The sequence below is a fragment of the Bos taurus genome, chromosome 11 (genome assembly GCF_002263795.3).
Source record: "Bos taurus isolate L1 Dominette 01449 registration number 42190680 breed Hereford chromosome 11, ARS-UCD2.0, whole genome shotgun sequence".
Lineage (NCBI taxonomy): Eukaryota > Metazoa > Chordata > Mammalia > Artiodactyla > Bovidae > Bos > Bos taurus.
Genome location: NC_037338.1, coordinates 97,764 through 122,480, shown reverse-complemented (window position 1 = coordinate 122,480; position 24,717 = coordinate 97,764). Strand labels below are relative to the sequence as shown.

Below are 24,717 nucleotides of genomic sequence, written 5' to 3'. Positions count from 1 at the left end.
AAATTTCCATATGACAGAAATGCATTGGTGAGCAGTGAGATAAAAGTGAGAATATATGTGCTACTCTATTGATTCAAGATGTTCTATGATATACATAAGTGTGTGTGTGTACATATATATATGTACATGGCTAATTCAGAGATAATCTATGTATGTTTTAATGGAGAGGAAGGAGACCCACCCTCTTGAGGCATCAGTTTTTATTTCCTTTTCTACTAGAGGGAAGACCTCTGATGGTTAAGCTTCTTAACATTATGGCTCACGCTGAAGTTACATAGGCTTTAAGAGTAAGGCCCAAAGTTCTTATAAAGTTAAAGTATGTAAATTTTATGGTGTTAGTTGCATTTTTTGCTTTTAATTTAGTGTTTAAGTAATATATTCACAAGGTCAAACATTTAAAAATATATGAGAGAAAAGCCTGGGGCCCATATATGCTCAGTTCCCTTTGCTTTCCTAACCATCATTGTTAGTGTTTTGTTTTCTTTCCAGGTTTTTTTTTTTTTTTAAATAGCTCTCCCTTGTTATCCGATAAATCCAGAGGTATGAAATTTAAGGGGTTGCTTGAATTAAAGAGGGCTTCCCTGGTGGCTCAGATGGTAAGGCGTCTGCCTGCAATGCAGGAGACCCGGGTTTGATCCCTGGGTCGGGAAGATCCCCTGGAGAAGGAAATGGCAACCCACTCCAGTATTCTTGCCTGGAAAATTCCATGGATGGAGGAGCCTGGTAGGCTACAGTCCATGGGGTATTAAAGAGTCGGACACGACTGAGCGACTTCACTTTCACTTTCACTTTGAATTAAAGAGAGCCATTATCTGGAGAAGGCAATGGCACCCCACTCCAGTACTCTTGCCTGGAAAATCCCATGGACGGAGGAGCCTGGTAGGCTGCAGTCCATGGGGTCGCTAAGAGTCGGATACGACTGAGCGTCTTCACTTTCACTTTTCACTTTCCTGCATTGGAGAAGGAAATGGCAACCCACTCCAGTGTTCTTGCCTGGAGAATCCCAGGGACGGGGGAGCCTGGTGGGCTGCCGTTTATGGGGTTGCACAGAGTCGGACACGACTGAAGCGACTAAGCAGCAGCAGCAGCAGCAACACATTTTGGTATTTCTCTTTTAGAGTGTTTTCCCTTCTCCCTCACCCCTGTCTTCCCACACCTTTCGGAGTTCCCTTTGGCCAGCTGGAATGAAAGGTCCAGAGTTTTCTCTGACTGGAAGGACATTTTACATGTTCTGATGCCACACTTCTTTCTTTATCGAGTGCAGTGACTGAATTGTTAGTTGTTATATCACATCTTATCTTGTTCCGGTGTTGAAACTGTCATTTCTATGATGCATTGTCTTGAAGTTAGACTACCCTTATTTCAGAAATAGTCTATGTGTTTTTTAATCTTAATTAAAGCCAAATATGAATGCTTCACTCTTTACAATAGTTTTTGTCTGCATTTAGATGAAACTGTTAACTGGTACTCCAGTAGTGAAGAGGAAGAAGGGAGCAGCGTCAAGTCAATACTGAGAACGTTACAGAAACAAACAGAGACTTTGAGGAGTCAGCAGCAGCCTTCCACAGAGCTTGGCACTCCTACTGACCCGAGACTTGCTAGAGAGAAGAATAAAGGAAACCAAGTCGTCGACCCTAGACTCAGGACTATCTCAAGGCAAGACATTAGAAAATCTTCTGAGTCTGCCCCACTGGATCTCAGACTTGCATGGGATCCCAGGAAATTAAGAGGGAATGGAAGCGGTCATGGCAGTTCTTCTGCTGGTGGAGCCAAGTTTGATTCACATCATGGCAACACTGGCCCTAACATCAGACACAAAAGAGGAGATGATGATGATGAAGATACAGAAAGAGAACTGAGAGAAAAGGCTTTCTTAATACCTCTGGATTCTTCCCCTGGTGTGATGCTGCAGGACCCAAGGTCACAACTGAGACAGTTTAGTCACATTAAAATGGATATTACCCTAACCAAACCCAACTTTGCCAAACACATCGTGTGGGCTCCAGAAGACTTACTACCAGTTCCTTTACCTAAACCTGATCCAGTCTCTTCAATCAATTTACCTCTGCCCCCTCTTATAGCTGACCAGAGGCTCAGTAGGTTGTGGAATACAAAAAGTGATCTTCGTCAAGACACCGTGCCCACTGATAGAAAACTAGCAGCCAAAGCCAAAATGAACACAGCAAACAGAGAAGGCTACCCAGACCAATTTGGAGACTCACATAGTTCAGGAAGTAAATTAGGAGATCCTAGGCTGCAAAAAAATTTTGATCCTAGACTTCACAGACTGCACAATACAGAGCCTCATCAAGCAGTTATGAAGGACCCCCATATGTCTAAGACTGCCCCTCCTTTAGGGACCAGGTCAAACCTGGGGTCATCACAGCCCTCAGGGGCAGTACCTAGCAGTTCTGGTCCTGGGGCTTTACCTCCATATGCCCCCAAACTCTCATCTTCAACTGGCCTTCCCCTGGGAACTCCGGGTTCAGTCCTTAGCGGTATTAGTTTGTATGACCCCAGGGAGCAAGGTTCATCCTCTACATCAGAGCTAGCAGCAGAAAATGTAGAGAACCAGAAAAAAAGCAGGAGTTTAAAATGTAGCGACAAAAATGAGCCTCCTCCTGGAGAATCAATCCTACCACAGAAAATGGCTCCAAATGTGGACGTCCCTGTTGACCGCCCAGCTGACCCACAGACGGATGTTCGCCGGAGTTCCGGTACCGTTCAAGTCCCAGCAGTGCACAGCCTTCCAATCCAGGCATTAACAGGCTTAATCAGACCCCAGTACAGCGATCCCAGGCAGTCAAAACATCTGGGACAGGTGAGCCCCACCCCCGGTGATGATCCCAGCAAAGAAACAGATGACAAATCTCTGAAGGAGGTTTTTAAAACTTTTGACCCAACAGCTTCACCATTTTGTTAGCTGTTGTATAAACAAGCAGTTCTTTTCTCTCTCCTGACTGTTGGCAGTCCCCTGCTGTTTTGTAACTGTTTTACCTCTATAGTTTATTTATTTTTAAATTATAAACACTTTTCAGCTGCTAGTATCAGAACCACACGAAGCTATATCCTCCAAAGCCTGTGGTATTTTATATAGTATTTTTATAATTTTAAGAGACTGTAGTCATTGACATAGAAACCTATATATCATGTTAGTTTCAGCAAAAGTACTTTTATTGTAAATAAACCATCATGAACTCAACACTTTGCCTGAATATATGCCACTTGTCTTTCATAATCAGTGTTTAGATAAATGATCACCACTTTTATATGGTTGTTAGTTTCAAGCAATATAATGTACATTACTTTTCAGAAACAGTATTTTGACTAGGATCCTCTCAAATTTGTCAACACAGAACTGACTAATATGTAATGCTAACTGCTAGCTAAAATGTAAAGTGAAGTAAAGAAAACATTTTTTTAATCTAATATTAGCAGAGCAGTTCATGTTTAAGGGCATCACTTTTATTATTACTGGCAATATTATTTGTGTAAATGAAGCATTTGAATGTCATATCTTTTAAATGTATTTTATGGTATACTGTATCATAGAAGTTGGAGATATATAAATAGAATGTTTTGCTAAAGTAAAAAATTTCCAAATTCTCTAACATAACTTTTTAAATTTAATTTTTCATAATAATAGTTATGAGTTATTGCTGTTAATGTTATGATGTTTATGCATTTTGATGTCTTTGTCTTTAGCAGCATAATTTATATTACTTTTTCAAATTGTGTAGCTGCAATAATTGTATTCATCATGACTTTGGCAGTTTTAAACAAAATTTTCAAAGATCCAATGTGTCTGTAGTGATTTATTGCACTGATAATGTTTTAAGTGTGCAGGTTCTATATTTTTTCTTAAATAGCGAGAAAACACAGAGATGGTATAGTCAACTGTATATGGCTATCAATAAAGACTCTCTTTCGGATCTTACCTGGCTGGCATTCTATAACAGAGGAGACTGCTTGGTGTTTTAATGTATTTAATGTCCTCATAGTTTGGAAACCACCTCAGTGGATTCGAAATTGTACTTTTATGAAAAATAATTTGTATTCATTCTTGTATATTTATTGCAGTATATAAATAATGGCAACCCTACTTACTTTATACATATATTATTTATAACTAAAACTAAGAATTACACTTAAGTCTCAGGCTAAGTGTATATATTAATATCTTCAACTAGAGGTATTGGACAGTGTTTGCTAGTAACAACTCCAGTAAGTAATTTAAAAGGAGCATTTCATTGTAAAAGGTAATGGAAGTAGAGGAAATCAGCTCTTGAGAAGTGATTTTTAAAATATACAGCCAAATTTTTGTGTGGGAACCTAAGGCTCAGCACATGGCTTAATACTAATGTATATCTTTCCTATTCCCGTCTTCACTTTTTGCTTTTTTTGCTCTGATTCCACGCTGAAATGAGGTTGCAGTTAAGTGAACAAGAACAATGCCTGTCTACCTCAGAAGTTCATTGTGTTCTAAGTGGAAGGACAGTTGTTCAAGGGAATGTGAGTTCCTACTATTTTTACTTTGGTTACGTTGTTGCCTAAAATGATTCTGGATAACATTTTATAGTTAAAAAATGAAATTTACAGCTATTATAGAAAGTATTTTCTGACTTTCTGTCCTTTGGAAGCAAGTCGAAGGATAATTGATTAGTAAAAAAATCCTTTATGAATGTTCATATAAGCTACTTGCTGAATTAATTAGAAGAGAGAGAGGGAGGAAAGAACTTATGAGGGTTAGAGGTTTATGACAGGGAATTCATATGCTTTTTCTGAACTGATTTATAGGTGTTTTATCTCAGTGTCTAGTTTGTTATCTGTGAAATGGGTATGATTATGACTTCACAGATTTGATGTAAGGAGTGAATGAATTATTATTTTAAAGTATTTGTAAATATAAAATTGATTTATGACTTTCATACACATAATCATTACATTCCCACTGGGTTTGCATTAAGTTGTACAGATTCAAAAATAATATAATGCGGTTTGTGTGGTTCATCAATTCTGTGAAGTTTCAGATGATAGTAAGACACAGTAGAATTGCCTGAGAAGTTGTTTCAGGGAGTATTAACCCATCAAGTTAGTAATTTCCTTGAACATTTTGTGTATCAGTAAGTCACAGGACTTTTTCTACTTTAGAGCTCTATGGGCTTGCAGTGTCTATTCAGGGTCTGACATCCATGTTCACTTTAGACAGGTTGGATGTTGACAGAAGGTGAAAATCCTGTGATGGTCTGTGTTGTGTTTTCCTCACTTACGTGTTATGACTTCGTGTTCTGTGACTCACGTGTTTGCTTCAATCGTAGCATGTGTGGTGTGGGTGAAGTGGCCACCTCAGTCAGTGGGGGGCTGTTGGCTTTTAGAAACAATGAGGATATTTACTCCCACCTCTTAATATGTATTTCTGCACGCATGCGACATTGAGATCTTTCTTAGTGATCACTTGTTGGAAAAAGGTGCATTTTTCTTTGGTTAATGGCATCTTGAAGTTTGGAAATTCCCAGAGACCTGGAGGTTAGGGCTTGTCAATGTATTTCCATTTGCACAGCACAGAGTCTTGTGATAGAGACGCTCTCCCTGAGTTCACTCTTCTGGGCTGAGGACTGCACCTCGCAGAGGCTGTCTGGGTGAAAGGCTGTACCGTGGAGGGCTGATCTGCAGTCAAGCAGTCTACTGATAGTGCCCCTGCCTCCTTCAGTATTGGGCATTCTGGGAATTTCTAGGATGAAGAGTTATAATCATCTCTTCAGAAATGGTTTGGGAGCACTTGATAATATTATGTTCAAAGTTTAGTAATCATTAGTAAATTTGCTTAGTTTAAATAAGGCTTAGTTTAGGAAGTGTAAGCCTTGACAAAATGTAACCGAAGAGTGTCTGAGTGTTTGAAGTTGTTTCCTCACTAATGTCTTATGACTTCGTGTTTGTGTAATGCCTTCTCCCCCAAGGAACTTCATGTGATTTGCAGAACCAGCGTCAGTAGTTACCAATTGCTGTACTGCTGGGGTTATGTTTCTGAGTATGTTATTTATCAGCAGGACCTACCAGTTGTAACAAAACCCAAATTTAACCTGGCTTTCTTGAAAAGGATACAGACCTAAGAAAGGACTTTAAGTTAATGACAACATAACATTTAGAATTTCTGATTTTAAAATAAGAAATGAAAAGTATGTCTTAAAATTTATGCTTTTGGAGGCTGAACCCATATGTGTCTGCTTGTTCTTCTGTTTCCGCACGGCAACAAGCCTAGTTCTGTGCACGCAGTAGGTGTTTTGTTAAGTGCTTCTTGATTGCTTCCCAACGTCCATCTGAGTTTAGATTTTGCAGGTGCCTCCATCTGTCAGAATAGATGTGGTAGAGCCACTCCAGGATTGTATTAGAAAGAGTGTGGTCATTAATTATGCCTCTTTGATTAGACATAGGGCACCAGCCTTCTCTTTTCTTGTCTCTTCTCCCCACCACCCACCCAAACAATGTGAGCGTAGGGTTAAGGCAGCTTTTATTTAAGAGTTAACATGTTTCTACAATAATTCATGATTCTAAGAGTCCTCCAAGCTTTACAAGATGATTTTACTACTTCATTGTGGAAGTTTGACTAGATCAATAATTTATTCCCATAGATCTATGAAGGATTCTTTCTGTACTTTGAAAGAATTGCATACGAAAGTCTCATGTTTTCATTTTAAACTTTGTTTCTCTAATTTTCCCCTTCCGATTCTCCTCAAAATTCAACCAGAATTATGAAGATATTTCTAACCTAGTGAATTTCCAATAGCATTTTATTCTAACACCATGAATAAATTTGAGTCTTGTGTTTTGTCCTTAAACACACTTCATTACCCTTTGGAATACAACAGTCAGTTGTTACAGTTGGGAAAATCACTGTGGGCATAAAGAAAATCTGTTTGTCCCAATGACTGTGAGTTCTTGGAATAATATATTACAGCTTGGTTTATCATTGAATCGCTTGTTTTTTAAACTTAGAATTTATGAGAAAAAGGTTATTATAGAGCTAGTTATAGCATTTTAGAAAAAAAATCAACCTTGTAAATTATCAAGCTCCTTGTTCCTTGGCTTAGTGAAAGTGAAAGTGAAGTCGCTCAGTCGTGTCCGACTCTTTGCGACCCCATGGACTGTAGCCTACCAGGCTCCTCCGTCCATGGGATTTTCCAGGCAAGAATACTGGAGTGGGTTGCCATTTCCTTTTCCAGGGGATCTTCCCTACCCAGGGATTGAAACCAGGTCTCCTGCATTGTAGGCAGACGCTTTACTGTCTGAGCCACCAGGGTAGTCAGGACTCTATTAATTTTAACACCTCTGTGAGGGTGTTAAGGTTGAGAGGAGTGATGAAATTTGCATTAGGTAGTATTATTTTGTCAGGAGTCTGATATATAGATTATTGTAAAGGAATTAAATACATAGAGGCCCAGTTTTTAAAAAATTAATTACGTTTCCAAACTTCCATTACAAGCAAGGTCTTGGGGATTTGTCATTAATGATAGACTCTACATTTTATATGCTTTTTAAATAGAGAACACATGTATACCTGTGGTGGATTCATTTTGATATATGGCAAAACCAATACAATATTGTAAAGTTAAAAAATAAAATAAAAAATAAATAGAGAAGGTGGCAAATAATTAATTATTACCGATAAGAGGTTTTAGTCCACCTCTATTTTATAGGAATTTGCCCTCCAAATATTTGAGAGAGAAGTCAAATAAGATAGGAGAAAATCTTTTCCTGAGGTAGAATATTTCCTTTAAAAGTGACAATCGAGAAATAGTCATTTCTATACTTACTTGCCAAAGTTTAAAAAATTTTTTATGTTTCTTATCTTAAACCCACTGCTCCCCCACCAAGGATTCAGAAAGGGCTCAGTGTCGATCCAGGGTCCCAGTGCCCAGTCATTTCACTTTTGTCACTTCTAGGCTGCTGTGCTTGCCCATGGTGAGGGCACTGATGCACTTGTGTCCTAGGGTGGAGTGTGTGTTTGGTAAGGGGTGGTGCCATGTCCAGATTTCTGGTCACCCTTTTTCTATGAGATTTATAAGCACCATCTGTAAGCTGAAATCCAGATTAGACCTATTCAGTATGAAGTAGTGTTTTTTAATAAAAAAAAAACTTCCTACAGTTATTATTTCAATTCCCCATGTATCTCAAATGTTGGGGAAATGCTTTCTTGACTGTTTGACTTTGGAGGATTTCAGTAGCTATTAATTTAGTAGATTAACTAAATCATTAATCTATTGTCTGTTCAAAAGATACCAGCAAAGGGTATACTTTGCTGAACTGATAAATTATTCTACACCAGGACTAACAAATTCCTTGGTAACATCAGGAATATCTTTTTTCCCCCTTCTCATTTACTAGTAACTTTTCCAAGTTGCATTCTGTTGTTGCAAGTTTCTGTAGTTTTCTTCTGTGACATCTTTTCTATTGTCTGACTTTAAATAAAAATATTTCTAATAATATCTGTCTCACAGTGCATTGCTTTGCTTTAATATTAATAAATATTCAGTAGTTAAAGCTGGACTGTCAGGGATCCATGTCCTCATGAGAGTTTGTAGATGGAAAACCTCTAGGCCTTCCTGAAAAAACATAGCAGTAAGCCATCCTTCAGTTTATTCTTAGTGCACAGAGATTGTACTTTACTTAATCACACAGATAAACAGCATTTAAGGTCCTTTTCTATGTAAGGAAGTGTATCTTACATTAGCTTATTAATTTTCTGTTAAAAAGATCTGAATCTGAGAGATTGCTAGCAAGTGTAATGCTCAGAGTAGAAAAAGAACTCTTTAGGGTCAAAATAGCTGTGAAAAGAAGAGAAGCGAAAAGCGAAGGAGAAAAGGAAAGATATACCCATTTGAATGCAGAGTTCCAAAGAATAACACGGGGAGATAAGAAAGCCTTCCTCAGTGATCAGCGCAAAGAAATAGAGGAAAGCAATAGAATGGGAAAGACTAGCGATCTCTTCAAGAAAATTAGAGATACCAAGGAAACATTTCATGCAAATATGGGCACAATAAAAGACAGAAACGGCATGGACCTAACAGAAGCAGAAGGTATTAAGAAGAGGTGGCAAGAATACACAGAAGAACTGTACAAAAAAGATCTTCACGGCCCAGATAATCACAATGGTGTGATCACTCACCTAGAGCCAGACATCCTGGAATGAGAAGTCAAGTGGGCATCACTATGAACAAAGCTAGTGGGGGTGATGGAATTCCAGTTGAGCTATTTCAAATCCTAAAAGATGATGTTGTGAAAGTGCTGCACTCAATATGCCAGCAAATTTGGAAAACTCAGCAGTGGCCACAGGACTGGAAAAGGTCAGTTTTCATTCCAATCCCAAAGAAAGGCAATTCCAAAGAATGCTCAAACTACCGCACAATTGCACTCATCTCACACACTAGTAAAGTAATTCTCAAAATTCTCCAAGCCAGGCTTCAGCAATACGTGAACTGTGAACTTCCTGATGTTCAAGCTGGTTTTAGAAAAGGCAGAGGAACCAGAGATCAAATTGAAGCCTGAAGGACAAACTGGAATCAAGATTCCTGGGAGAAATATCAATAACTTCAGATACACAGATGACACCATCCTTATCGCCGAAAGTGAGGAGGAACTAAAGAGCCTCTTGATGAAAGAGGACAGTGAAAAATGTGGCTTAAAATTCAACATTCAAAAAACGAAGGTCATGGCATCTGGTCCCATCACTTCATGACAAATAGATGGGGAAACAATGGAAATAGTGACAGACTTAATTTTCTTGGGCTCTAAAATTACTGCAGATGATGACTGTAGCCATGAAATTAAAAGATGCTTGCTCTTTGGAAAGCTATGACAAACCTAGACAGTATATTGAAAAGCAGAGACATTACTGACAAAGGTCTGTCTAGTCAAAGTTCTGTTTTTTCCAGTAGTCATGTGTGAATGTGAGAGCTGGACCATAAAGAAAGCTGCATGCCAAAGAACTGATGCTTTTGAACTGTGGTGTTAAGACTCTTGAGAGTCCCTTGGACAGCAAGGAGATGAAACCAATCAATCCTAAAGGAAAGTAGTCCTGAATATTCATTGGAAGGACTGATACTGAAGCTGAAACTCCAATACTTTGGCCACGTGATGCGAAGAACTGACTCACTGGAAAAGACCCTGATGCTGGGCAAGATTGAAGGCAGGAGAAGGGGATAACAGAGGATGAGATGGTTGAATGGCATCACTGACTTGATGGATATGAATTTGAGCAAACTCCGAGAATTGGTGATGGACAGGGAAGCCTGGGGTGCTGCAGTCCACGGGGTCCCAAAGAGACACGACTGAGTGACTGAACTGAACTGAACTGAACTGGTGGTCCATTGGTTAAGAATCCATCTTCCAATGCAGGGAACGTGGGTTTGATCCCTGGTTGGGTAATTAAGATCCCACATGGTGTGGGGCAGCTAAGCCCATGCACTACAACTGCTGAGCCCATACACTCTGGGGGTCATGCAGTACAACTAGATAAAAGCCCATCAGGATCAACAGAAGATCCTGCATGCTACAGCTGACACCAAGACAGCCAAATAAATACATTATATATACATATTTAAGGTGATTTTTAAACTGAAATCTGATGTCTGAGTGGGCCGGAAAGAGATACATTCTTTTTTTTTTTTTTTTTATACTAGCTTTATTTTCAGAAGTCAAATTCTAGAAACAAGTCAAATACCCATAAAGAGAATGGATAAACTAACCGTGGCATATTGAAAAATGTCATATCTTTGTCAGTCAAAAAACAAAAAGCACTATATATCACTGATGAATCTCAACGTAATTATGATATATAAAGGAAAGAAAAATATGGTAAATAGCATATGATTCCAATAATATCAATTCAAGAAAATGCAAGTTATATATTTTAAGGAAAGTAAATCAGTGGTTACTTGGAAAGGTGGGAAAGGCAAGGAGACTATAGAACAAATGAGGTAAATACACCATGACAGATACGGTGACTATCAGGACTATGTGATAGTCTCAGAGGTTCACACCTGTGTCAAAACTTGTCAAGTTGTACTTTAAATACACTCGGTTTAGCAAATGTAAATTATACATTGTGTGTGTGTGTGTTTGTAGCTCAGTCGTATCTGACCCTTTGTGACCCAGACCGTGGCCTGCGGGGTTCCTCTGTCCATGGAATTTTCCAGGCAAGAATACTCTAGTGGGTTGCCATTTCCTCTTCCAGGGGATCTTCCCAACCCAGGGATTGAACCCTGGCCTCCTGTATCTCCTGCATCTCCTGCACTGCATGCAGATTCTTTACCGCTGAGCCATCAGGAAAGCCAGGGATACTATACCTTAGTAAAGCTTTAAAAAATAGCTCAACTTAAAGATCTCTATGCCCCAGTCTTTTTGACAGAGAGGTATGGCAACCATACACTCCATCTCTCTTTATGCCCTGGGGGGCGGGGGTGGTTGTCAAACTTGCATCAGTGCCAACAAATATGGTGAGTAATAGAGAACATTTCCACTGAGAGTCAACGGGAATGCTGTCTGGGTCACAAGAGCCACAGCCAGGGACTGCTGCTGCTGCTGCTGCTAAGTCGCTTCAGTCGTGCCCGACTCTGTGCGACCCCATAGATGGAAGCCCACCAGGCTCCCCTGTCCCTGTCCAGACAAGAACACTGGAGTGGGCTGCCATTTCCTGCTCCAATGCATGAAAAGTGAAAGTGAAGTCGCTCAGTCGTGTCCGACTCTTAGCGACCCCATGGACTGCAGCCCACCAGGCTCCTCCATCCATGGGATTTTCCAGGCAAGAAGACTGGAGTGGGTTGCCATTGCCTTCTCCTGGAAAGAGATACATTCTAAGGAATGGTAACAGTTTGTGCAAAGACCCTGAGGCAGGACTTCTGTATCTGAGGAAGTGAAGTGAGGGTAGTGTGGTTGGATCAGAATAAGAGAGAACAGGGTGTGAAAGGCTGAAGGTGGAGAAGGAGGCCAGAATGAGGTCAAACATGTCTTCTCACAGATTTTGTTGAGAATTGGGAGGAATTGGTGAAAGAAAAGGAAGCATACAGGAGGGGCTTGTTGCTTCGAGTACAGTTGTTAATGTGTGTCTGGGTTAGAGAAATGCCTCCTACATTTAGTGGGTGCCCAGTTGGCACTTGGCAAAGGCAGCCATCATCAAAAAAGAAACTGGTAGCTACAGTGGCCACCTAGTCTTGTAAATAAAGTTTTTTGGGACAAGGGCCAGCATCGGAGTGATGCAAGCAGTCAGGGCTATGCAAGGGTGGAATCTGATCCTGTCTTTATTAAAAATGTTGATGTCTGTTTCATTATACATTTATGAGTTCATTTTGATTCTTAACACTACTGTATTAAAATGTTTAAGTGAAGTGAAGTGGAAATCGCTCAGTCATGTCCGACTCTTTGTGACCCCAGGGACTATACAGTCCATGGAATTCTCCAGGCCAGAATACTGGAGTGGGTAGCCTTTCCCTTCTCTAGGGGATCTTCCAACCCAGGGATCGAGCCCAGGTTTCCTGCATTGCATGCGGATTCTTTACCAGCTGAGACACCAGGGAAGCCCATTAAAATGTTGTGTATCTTCAAAAAAACATGCCTAATAGAAAAGGATACAGTTAATCTGATTTCTTTAAAATAAATATGTTTGTTAGATGGATTGGAGCAGGGATTTATGAAGAGGAAAGGGTGAGAGCAAAAACATGGAAGTATGAAATAGAAATATCTATTCAGATGTCTACAAGTGACTTTTTCTTACTGGTCTCATAAGGCTAGAGCACATATGGAAATTAAGTGGAATGGTGTGTCTGTCTGTCTGGGAGGCATGGAGAGTAGATAACATAGTTATTTCATGGCGAGTCTGGGAAGTCCTGCAAAGGATTTTGGGCTGTATCTCATATGCAGTTAAGGTCACTGAAGGATTTGAAGCCAAAAGGAGGCATGAATAAAGTTGCCAATCAGAGTGGTTAAAATGGCAGCAGTGTGGAAGAGATAAGCAGTGCAGGTGGAATGAAGCAAAAGGGCGTCAAAGGTCATAGACAGCAAAGATGAAAACTGCAGAAAGGAGGCCAGTGGAGAACAGTGTCAAGAAGGGAGTAATCATTAGGGTTGCATGGGTCAAGAACTCTTAAGAGACTGAATTCTGAGATCACATTTCATCTGACAAGTTGGAAAAAGATGAAAAACTAAGCCAGATTCTTGAAGACTTTATGGATGGTAATAAAAACTGCAAAGATAGATTAAGTCTACTTATAGAAACGTAGTTGTAACTGGAAGGAGAAAGTCCAGTGAATGTTACCCAAGAAAAGAGAATTGAACATAAACCAAAGGGAAGGTAGTCCAAAAAGAGAGAGTAAGTACTTCTGCTGGCCAAGACTGAGCAAAATATACAAAACATTGGTCTTCAGATATTGGACATCAGGCAGCATAAGACAATGATTCTTCTTCTTTTTTAATTGGAGGATAATAACTTTATGGGCTCAGACGGTAAAGAATCCGCCTGCAATGCAGGAGACCTGGGTTCGATTCTTGGGTTTTAGAAAGATCCCCTGGAGAAGAGAATGGCAACCCACTCCAGTATTCTTGCCTGGGGAATCCCCATGGACAGAGGAGCCTGGCAGGCTATAGTCCATGGGGTCACAAAGAGTCGGACATGAGTGAGCAACTAAGCATAGCACAATCACTTTACAATATTGTGTTAATTTCTGCTGAACAACAACATGAATCAGCCATAAATATACATATATCCCCTCCCTCTTGAGCCTCTGACCCACCCCCAACCCCATCCCATCCCTCTAGGTTGTCACAGAACACCAGGCTGAGCTACCTGTGTTATACAGCAGCTTCCCACTAGCTATCTATTTTACACAACAAAGGTCCGTCTTGTCAAGGCTTTGGTTTTTCCTGTGGTCATGTATGGATGTGAGAGTTGGACTGTGAAGAAAGCTGAGTGCTGAAGAATTGATGCTTTTGAACTGTGGTGCTGGAGAAGACTCTTGAGAGTCCCTTGGACTGCAAGGAGATCCAACCAGTCCGTTTGAAGGGAGATCGGTCCTGGGAGTTCATTGGAAGGACTGATGCTAAAGCTGAAACTCCAATACTTTGGCCACCTCATGCAAAGAGTTGACTCATTGGAAAAGACCCTGATGCTGGGAGGGATTGGGGGCAGGAGGAGAAGGAGACGACAGAGGATGAGATGGCTGGATGGCATCTCCGACTCGATGGATGTGAGTTTGAGTGAACTCCGGGAGTTGGTGATGGACAGGGAGGCCTGGCGTGCTGGGATTCATGGGGTCGCAAAGAGTCGGACACAACTGAGCAACTGAACTGAACTGAACTGAACTGAAGTGTATATATGTCAATGCTACTTTCTCAATTTGTCCCACTCTAGGGCAACAATTCTTAACAGAAAAAAAAAGATGAGCCCTTGACTAAGCCAGCTTAATTCCTGGAAAGTTTCCAAGCTGTGGTAAGCTGAGGGGGAATCCAGGGAGAAGCCAGCAGTCTCAGCATGAGAAGACCTAGTTGGGAGTCCAGGGAACACAAGGGAGCTCTAGTCTGTAGGGTGGAGAGTGAGAAGATGAGAGATACACAGAGAGAAAGCTCAGAAAGCCACACGTCTTCAGCTATGTACTCATCAACACATGTGTATGAGAAAACTTTCCTGGGGTCATGAAAAGGATTAGAGGAGACATTCCCCAGAGCTTACAACAGAGGTTTCTTGCCATCATCCAGAATGGATAAATCATGTAAGCAAAGTGATATTGGAAAAGGCATTCAGAAAAACACTGCTTCAGTAGTGAGGCAAATAAGTTCTAGAAGAAACACAGCATTGATCCTATCCAAAAAAAAAAAAAAAAAAGGCTTAAAATTAAGACTTGAAAGGACCAGACTGTTTATAGATAAATTAACTGCATCCCAGACTTCAAGAATACTTACAGGGATATTAAACCCCCCAGCACATATTCAAGTTAAAGGTCACAATGACTGGCATCCAATCACAATTACTGGACATGCAAAGAAACAGGAAGTGCCCAGGAAGAGTCTGGAAGTTTCCTTAAATGAGACAAAGCTGAAAGACCTGGGAAACCAAAGGATTTTGCAGAATAGAGTACCAGAGAGGAGAAAGCTGCACAAAACTTTGGGGGATCTGCAGCGGTTTCAGGGAGTACTGATGAGTGTATATCTGTGAGGAAACTATCAGGAGCTGAAAAGATTGGAGATAATTGTGCCTCGGGCTAGTACAGGGCCAAGAAAAGCACCTGTTCTCACCAGACAGAATGGAAAACCGCATGATTCACAAAGTGTTGGACAGAGTACACAGAAGAGTCTTGCCTCAGAAGCAACTATTTCACCTTAGACTGAACCGTACTCTCATCCCACTTAACAAATCTTAAAAGCAAGACAGAAAATAGGAAACTGTTTCCAAGTAACTGTCTCCCAGAACCAATTCAAGAATATTTATAGGAACACAGAAATAGCCAGCAACCCAACAAGACAAGTGTCTGGCACACGGTAAAAAGTCACCAGGCATGCAAAGAGTCAGGAAATATTGCTCACAGTCAGGAGGCAAATGAATCTATTGAAAGCAATCGAGAACTGACACAGATATAAGAATTTGTAGAGACAAAGATATTTTAAAAAATTATCAAAATTGTATCCCACAAGTTCATAAGTAAAGGCTTAGGAAATATTTTAAAAACCAAAGTAAATTTTAGAGCAAATAATATTGCCAGGAATGAAGAGATTGCTTTATTAATGATGAAAGATTTAATTCATCAAAGTGATATAAATGTTTACACACCTTTAAAAATAAATGAAGCAACTCTGATAGAACTGTAACATAGAAAATTCACAAATACAGTTGCAAATTTCAATATCCTATTTTAAAAATTGATAGAATAAGTAGAAGGAAAATCTAAGGACATCAAAGACTTGAGCAACAGTGTCAGTCAACTTGACCTAACTGGTTTTTATAGAACACTCCAACTAACAATAGCATAATGTACTTCCTTTTCTAGTGTACATAGAACATTTGTCATGATAGGCTGTAATCCAGACCACAACACAAGGCTCAATAAATTTAAAAGGATTATGAACTACAAAGTATGCTTCTTGACTGCAAAGGAATTAAATCAGAAATCAAAACAGAAAATCTTTGGAAATTCCACCCCCCACACACACAAATATTTTGAAACTAAGTAAGTACAGTTCCAAATAACCCATGAGTCAGCAAATAATTGTAAAAGAAAATTAGATTGTATAATGAGAAAGGAAAAAATAAAAATTGGTGGGAAGAAGCAAAAACAGAGCTTAGAAATCTACAGCAGTAAAAGCCTATATTAGAAAAGAATGCCACAAAATAATGACCTTACCATTGACATTCATAAACTTGAAAAAGAAGAGAAAATTGAAACAGAAGAAATATCAAAAAGAAGGAATTCATGAAATAGAGAAAAAATCTTAGACAAAGCTAAATAAAAAGATAAAATTGATAAATCTCTATATAGACTTATCAGGGAAAGAAGAGTGAAGACAAATGACCAGTATCAGGAAAGAGAGAAGTGACCTACATAAACTTCTGCAGTTTCCGTAAAAGTTAAACGTTCACTTACGCTACTATTCAACCATTCCACTATTTAAAATTTTCCTGAAGGAATGAAAGCATAGAAGGTTTATCTGTTACAGCTCCAAACTGTAAGCAATACAAATGTCCATCAACAGGTGAGTGGATAAAAAGATTGTCCTACGTCCATATAATGAAATACTACTGCTGCTGCTAAGTCGCTTCAGTCGTGTCCGACTCTGTGCGACCCCAGAGACGGCAGCCCACCAGGCTCCCCCGTCCCTGGGATTCTCCAGGCAAGAACACTGGAGTGGGTTGCCATTTCCTTCTCCAACGCATGAAAGTGAAAAGTGAAAGTGAAGTCGCTCAGTGGTGTCCAACCCTCAGCGACCCCATGGACTGCAGCCCACCAGGCTCCTCTGTCCATGGGATTTTCTAGGCAAAAGTACTGGGGTGGGGTGCCATTGCCTTCTCCATGAAATACTACTAGGCAATGAAAAAGAATGAATCATGATATACATAGTATTATGGATATCAAAATAGTTACACTGAATGAAAGAATCCTGAGGGGGGAACAGAACACCTATTGTATGAATCTATTTTTACACAAGTCCTATATACTGCAAACTAATCTTTTTAATTGAAGTATAATTGATTTACAATATTGTATTAGTTTCAGATGTACAATGTAGTGACTCGACTTCTTTCTACATTACAAAATGATTACCACAGTAAGGCTAGTGTCCACCTGCCACCATACAAAGTCATCACAATATTACTGACTATATCCCTTATCATGCACATTAAGTCTCTGTGGTTTATTTATTTTGCAATTGAAATTTATACTCTTGATCCCCTCACCTGGTGTACTTATCTCCTCACCCCTTCCCTCCCGTTCTCACCCATCTGTTCTCCGTAGCTATGAGAGTCTGTTCTCATTTTGTTTGGTTTATTTGTCTTGTTTTGTTTTTTTAGACCCCATGTATAAATGAAATTGTATGTGTTTGTCTTTATCTGACTTATATCCCTTAGCATAATACCCTCTGTGTTGCAAATGGTAAGATTTCATTCTTTATTATGACTGAGTAATACTCCATTGTGTATGTATATTTATCCATTCTTCTGTTAATAGACACTTAGGTTGCTTCCATATCTTGCCTATTGTAAGTAGTACTGCAGTGAACATAGGGCTGCATATAGCTTTTCAAATTAGTGTTTTCGTTTTCTTTGGAAAAATACCCAGAAGTGTAATTGCTGGACATTTGCTAGTGCTATTTTTAATGTTTTGAAGAACCTCTATATTGTTTTCCATAGTGGCTGTACCAGCTTTCCTTCCTACCGACAGTGCATGAATGTTCCCTTTTCACCACATCCTCACCAACACTTATTTGGTTTTTTTTGTTTTGTTTTTTTATAATAGCCATTTGACAGGTGTGAGGTGATATATATCCTTGTGGTTTTGAGTTGAATTTGCCTGACAATTAGTGATATTGAGCATCTTTTCATGTGCTTGTTGGCCATCTATATGTCTTTGGAAAAATGTCTGTTCAGGTCCTCTGTCCATTTTAATTTTTTTTTATACTAAGTTGTTTAAGTTCTTTGTAGATTTTGGATATTAGCTCTTTATCAGATATATTGTTGTTAGTGTATGAAAATGCAACATATTTGTGTTATATTAATTTTGTATTCTGCAAATTACTGAATTCATGTGTCAGTTCTGATAGTTTTTTGGTGGTGTCTTTGGGATTTTCCGGGACTTCTCTGGTGGCTCAGATGGTAAAGAGTCTGCCTGCACTGCAGGAAACACAGGTTCAATCCCTGGGTCGGGAATGTCCCCTAGAAAAGGGAATGGTTACCCACTCCAGTATTCTTGCCTGGAGAATTTCATGGACAGAGGAGCCTGGCGGGCTACAGTCCATGGAGTCGTGGGGTCAGCCACAACTGAAGTGATTTAGCACAGCGCAGCACAATCAAACTCATCTTTAAGTGACAAGGCAGATCCATCGTTGTAGGACACTGGAGGAAGAAACCGAGGGGTAGGAGAGAATAAGGACATTTCTGGGGTTATGGATATATTCATTAGAGCTTCCCTGGTGGTTCAGCGGTAAAGAATCCGCCTGCCAATGCAGGAGCCATGTGTTCGATCCCTGGGTTGGGAAGATCCCCTGGAGAAGGAAATGGCACCCCACTCCAGTATTCTTGCCTGGAGAATCCCATGGACAGAGGAGCCTGGTGGGGTATAGACTATGGTGTTGCAAAAGAGTCAGACGTGACTGAGCAAACAACAAATACATTCATTATCCCAACTGTGGTGATGGTTGAATGGGTGTATATAAGGCAAAACTCAACATATTGTATTTTTTTTAATGGAAAGAAATCCCTTTATAAACTGTAAATCTGAGCCATGATCCCACTGGATTATGGGAAATTCAGCCTCATCTAGTGTCAGCCCTCCTCCCTGTGGGCGGCACCAGAATCTAAGAGGCTGGCACGGTGTCCCCCAAACAAGCGGGACCTCAGCCCCCAGGGCACCCCTGCTTCCACGCCCACAGTCCCTGTCTGTGGCCCCCTCCTCCAGACTCAGTTCTCCACTCTTGGCCCATGCAGTTCAACCCCCGAGGTGAAGGTCACTGCTCGCCTCACTCTCCTTTTCCTCATTCCTTTACCAAATAGGTTTTGTGAAAGATACTGAGAATTGGAAAATACCCACTGACTGTCCAAAACCTTAACACCCAGCTCTTCCTCTCTGTCCCAAATGCTAAACCCAGATTCACCAAATCACAGCTCAGGGCCTTCAGATTCGCAGATTCTTGCCCTCTGTCCTAAACGAACACATCTTCAGTTTTCCCACACCTTGAGTATCTGAACACTGCCAAGTTACTCAAGCTGGGTGTGCTCTGACTGCCTGCCAAGCTCATCCATACATCTTTTAGTTCCTGGCTCCCTAAAGAACGTACTGGGGCTGTTCTCACATTGAAGTATCTTAATAAAGGCTTCAGATAATGGGGCCTGGATGTTTTTTCCTGCATCCTTTCACAATCTACATTTGAGGTTCCTTTTGAAGCCAGAAAGCTAAATATCCTTCCAGGAGGACAGCAGTCTCACCAGGGACCCAGAGCTGTCCCCTTAACTGAGAATGCTGTCTGGACGGCTCTGCTCAAGGCCTGGCCCTGGCCACCCTGCACCCACGCAACCCCCCACTCACCCTATGTCCCTACAGGCTGCTTTGGCCTAAGAGGCACTTCCCAGGGGCTCCCAGAGTCCTGGGCCCAGTGCACACAAGCTGGAGAATATCACTCGGCTTTTACAGTGCTTTTTAAAGCAGGGCTATGAGTGTCGAGGGCCCTTTGGTGCTGGTCTTTCGCAGGCCCAGCTCATCACAGACCAGGTTTGAGGTTTCTTGAAGTCTGTGCCTTAGCAGTTTTCTTCTCCACTGCATGCAAAAGGCAGCAACTTCCGGTTCCTCTGGGTCTGGGGAAGTTTGTCTGAAACCCTGGAGGAGAGAAAGATGATTAAGTGCTAGGAAACGCTTGTACTCTTTCCTGGTGTCAGCCGATCGGAGTGCCTAGGCCATTCTTCTGAGTGATATTGGGGCTGGTTTTCTGATGGCACCCCACTCCAGTACTCTTGCCTGGAAAATCCCATGGACGGAGGAGCCTGGTGGGCTGCAGTCCATGGGGTCGCTGCGAGCCAGCCACGACTGAGCGACTTCACTTTCACTTTTCACTTTTATGCATTGGAGAAGGAAATGGCAACCCGCTCCAGTGTTCTTGCCTGGAGAATCCCAGGGATGGGGGAGCCTGGTGGGCTGCCATCTTTGGGGTCGCACAGAGTCGGACACGACTGAAGCGACTTAGCAGCAGACCTAATTTAATGGAGAGCAAGGAATCACGACTGGAGAGGTCCTCTGAATCGCAGCCCACTCATTCTTAAAGGAGAAGCACAACAGAGCAAAGGATCTTGTCTATCAGAATGTTGTGGGACAGTAGTCAATTAAAAAACATTCTCTCTATGACCGAAATTCTGTCTCATTCCGGATCTTGTTTTATTCATTTTGCTTTATGCAAACAATCCGTGGGTCTTTGGCCAGCAGCCTAAGCAGAGTCAGGACGCAGGTGTACACTCCAAGCATTCAGCCTCACTCTCAGGTTCTCCTGCACTCGGATGGTCTGGGCACTGGAACTTGGGGTCTGGCCCTGCCCTGGGTGATGCCGCTGGATCAGTGGGAGTCTGTGGCTGTGGCCGTGCCGGCATGCTGGCAGGACAGACATGGATCCATAGGACCAGTCCTGAGCTTTTCTGCCAGCCTTCTTTATAGTTGAGAAATTCTGGAACTTGTAGTTCAAACACATTTTTCAAATGCTTTTCACTGTCTATTTTATGTACTCTTTAATTTTAATTGGTACGAAAAGAGAGACAAAGCGATAAAAAAAAATGAGATTCAGATATAAGCCACATGTTAAAACCATCAGATAGGAAATTAAAAATAACTATGATTAATGTATTAATGACTTTATTGGAACAAGTTGGAAGTCCTTTTCACATGATTGATATATTAATGACTTAGAAAAAGTAGACAAAATGCATAAACAGATGGAGAATTTTAGCAGAGACACAAAACTACTAGAAATAATTGAATGGAAATGCTAAAATGAAAAAAATAGATGGCAACAAACGGAACAACGCTTTGATAACTCATCAGTAGACTGGACACAACTGAAGAAAAAGTGCAGCTGAAGGTAGGTTGATAGAAATTAGCCAATCTAAAGCACACAGGAAGTCAGGTCACAGGTCTGGGTTAGAAGTGAGGTTGAATTTAGTAGCTAGGAAGCTGGTAGAGTTTCCTCAGGAATGCTGCAGTTTCCCGTGTTCCTCTCAGCCTGTGACCTGAGTCATGGTCCTGTGAGTGTGTACTCTATGCCAGCGTCCACCCACCTGAAGACGTGCGGCTTCTGTCGCCCTCACAGTCTTAGAGACAGCACGGAGGAGCTGCTGTGCATTTTCCACCAGGAGCTCTTCAGAGGACTTGCTTCTTGTCAGGGAGGCTTTTACACTTGGGAGTTGGCAGGAAGAAAGCCGTTAACATGATACCAGGTAAAGGCATAATCTCAAATAAACACCAGAATTTACAATGGAAGCCTCTGCCAGGAAAGTAGGATGCCTTTGTGGGGACCATTCAGAGAAAGTTCTAAAGGTATATTTTAACATCGCATTTTAATTTTGATACTAAAAAAAGTATGAGTCATCTTGAAATTAACAAGAAGTATTTTTTTTGTTTTTGTTCAAGTATAGTTGATGCACAATATTATGTTACAGGTGTACGATAGAGTGATTTATAATTTTTAAAGGTTATACTCCATTTATAGTTATTATAAAACATTGGCTATAGTCCCCCTGTTGTACAGTATATCCTTGTAGTTTATTTTATACATAATAGTTACTCCCTTACCCTTATATTGCCCTTACCCCCTTCCCTCTCCCCATTGGTGACCGTTAGTTTATTTTCTATATCTGTGTGTCTAAGAAGTATTTTTAATGAAAATAGCTGAAGAGAACATGAAGGATAAATGCTGACATCCATATGTAATGGAAGGGGACAAAAAATTTTGTTAGAATTGCAGGCAGGACTTAAAGTAAAAGTTGTAATCAAAGATAAGACTGGTGGTTCTTTTTTTTTTTTTTTTTAAATTTATTTGGCTGTGCCAGATCTTAGTTGATGCGGTGAGCTCTGAGTTGTAGCATGCAGGGTCTAACTTGCCAGCCAGGGATGGAACCCGGGCTCCCTGCATTGAGAGCACGGACTCTTAACCGTTGGACCACCAGGGAAGTCCCAGACTGTTATTTCTTAATTGAATTACACATTTCAGTGATATTTGCTTTAAACTGAGTGTAACTGAATTTAGTGAGACAAGTTATTTTTCAGCAATGAAAATGAAGATGCTGTCTATAAAATATGTAAACAACAAGGACCTACTATGTAACAGGGAACTGTACTCAATATCTTGTGATAACCAATGGTGGAAAAAATATGACAAAGATAGATAAATGGATGTAACTGAGTCACTTTGCTGTACACCTGAAACTAACAGAAAATTGTAAATCAACTATATTTCAGTAAAAACAATTAAAAAGAAAATGAAGATGCTGTGAAATGTAAGTGACTAACTTTGGTAAAAATCTCAGGACTTCTGGATCCTTTAGAGTACTGAAAGCTTGATAAATATACCTGTGTTAATCACACCTTTTCATTTTCTATATTTCTGATGTTGTACATTAGGGACATCTGATGTTGGAAAGACTGCACATTCCCAGGGTTAGCCAAGGTGGCTCAGACAGTAAAGAATCTGCCTGCAATGTGGGAGACCCAGTCAGGAAGATCCCCTGGAGAAGGGAATAGCTACCCACTCCACCCCACTCCAGTACTCTTGCCTGGAAAATCCCATGGATGGAGGAGCCTGGTAGGCTGCAGTCCACGGGGTCGCTAAGAGTCAGACACAACTGAGTGACTTTACTTTCACTTTTCACTTTCATGCCATTGCATTTTATGCAAATGGCAACCCACTCCAGTGTTCTTGCCTGGAGAATCCCAGGGACGGGGGAGCCTGGCGGGCTGCCATCTATGGGGTGGCACAGAGTCAGACACGACTGAAGCGACTTAGCAGCAGCAGCAGCCAGTGTTCTTGCCTGGAGAATCCCATGGACAGAGGAGCCTGGCGGGCTACAGTCCATGGGGTCGCAAAGAGTCAGGCATGACTGAGCAACTAACACTTTCAGAAGTAGTAAACCACTTGGCTACAAGTACACTTACACATGCAAACCAATTGATCCCAAGCTCACACCCTCAACCATCTTCCTTATGGACTCTTATACTCCCCAGGGCCACTATTCCCTTACCCTAATCAGCCTGGGCAGTTTTTCCCCAGAGCCATTTTCTACCTGGAGAAGATGTGGAGCTGGCTGCTCATTGTCTCAGTCTGCTGTACCACACACAAGGGCTCCTGGGGACATCTGTGGTCTACACAGTTCTTAGCAATGATATGGATAAGTTTGGCGAAGGTCTGCCCAAAAGTTGCAATTTTTCTAGCAGAGGCAATGAGCTGATCTTTGGTCTGTACCAAAAGAAGCGAAAGAATTAGAAGTAGGCAGAGGTTCGGGTTTGATCCCTGGGTGGGGAAGATCCCCCGGAGGAGGCTGTGGCAACTCACTCCAGTATTCTTACCTGGAGAATCCCATAGACAGGGGAGCCTGGTGGGCTACAGTGCATGGAATCACACAGAGTTAGACAGGATTGAAGTGACTTAGCACTCACACACATGCAGAGATAAGAGACCACCAAATGCTATCTTCCTACATGAGTTTCAACGTGTCTAGGAGGACAGTATGGGCAGAGAGTTCTGACTGCCAGTCCCCCACCTATCTGTATCATACATTTTTTTTTTTAAATTGAGGTATATTCTCCATAAATGGAGAAGGAAATGACAACCCATTTCCAGTATTCTTGCCTGAAAAAACCCACGGAGAGAGGAGGCTGGCGGGTTACAGTCCATGGGGTTGCAAAGAATCGGACCCAACTGAAGCAACTTAGCACGCATGCAGGTCAACAACACCCTCACAGGTTTTCCCTAGGAAATCGGTGACAAATTGTAAACATCCCAAACTCACTTGGCACAACTGGTTTCAGCCCCAGAATGAACATACTGGGCTGTTCATTGATGAACATCCATGGGATGTTATGGGAAAACCTGAACGAACTTTTTGGCCAATCCAATATTGCATTTGGTCTAAAACCATGATCCTGAACTTGTGCCACAGGCTTTAAGTCCAGCCACTCTGGGTTAATAAGAAGCTTATTCTCCTGAAAACCACAGAACGAGGCGGTTCAGGCCCATCTGTCCGTGGGGGGCTGCTGAAGGGAGCCTGGCCGGGCCCCCTGGTCTTGATCTAGACTTTCTCCACAGGAGCTGTGGCCTGCATGAGCTCAGAGACAGTTCTCACCAGGCCCAGGGCAGAAGCGAGGCCCCTGAGAAAGGCCAGGTGTGGGGAAAATGCAGCTCGAAGATCTTGGCTTGACCAGAGGGGCAAAGGATAGCAGTGATGCGTAGAGCTGGGAATTGATGAATAATGTGCAGCAGCAGCAGCAGCGT

At 41.3% G+C, this 24,717-nt stretch overlaps 1 protein-coding gene across 2 annotated transcripts in view; it reads left to right on the top strand.

Moving 5' to 3' along the window:
• The window catches only part of ZC3H6 (zinc finger CCCH-type containing 6), a 76,416-nt gene extending 67,935 nt beyond the window's left edge, over positions 1-8,481 (top strand). For both annotated transcript variants that reach the window (XM_059891615.1, XM_059891614.1), the window contains one exon: positions 1,449-8,481. In XM_059891615.1, the coding sequence (XP_059747598.1) occupies positions 1,449-2,923 (1,475 nt within the window). In that variant the 3' untranslated portion in view covers positions 2,924-8,481. The remainder of the gene's footprint in view (positions 1-1,448) is intronic.
• The last annotated feature ends 16,236 nt before the right edge of the window (positions 8,482-24,717 follow it).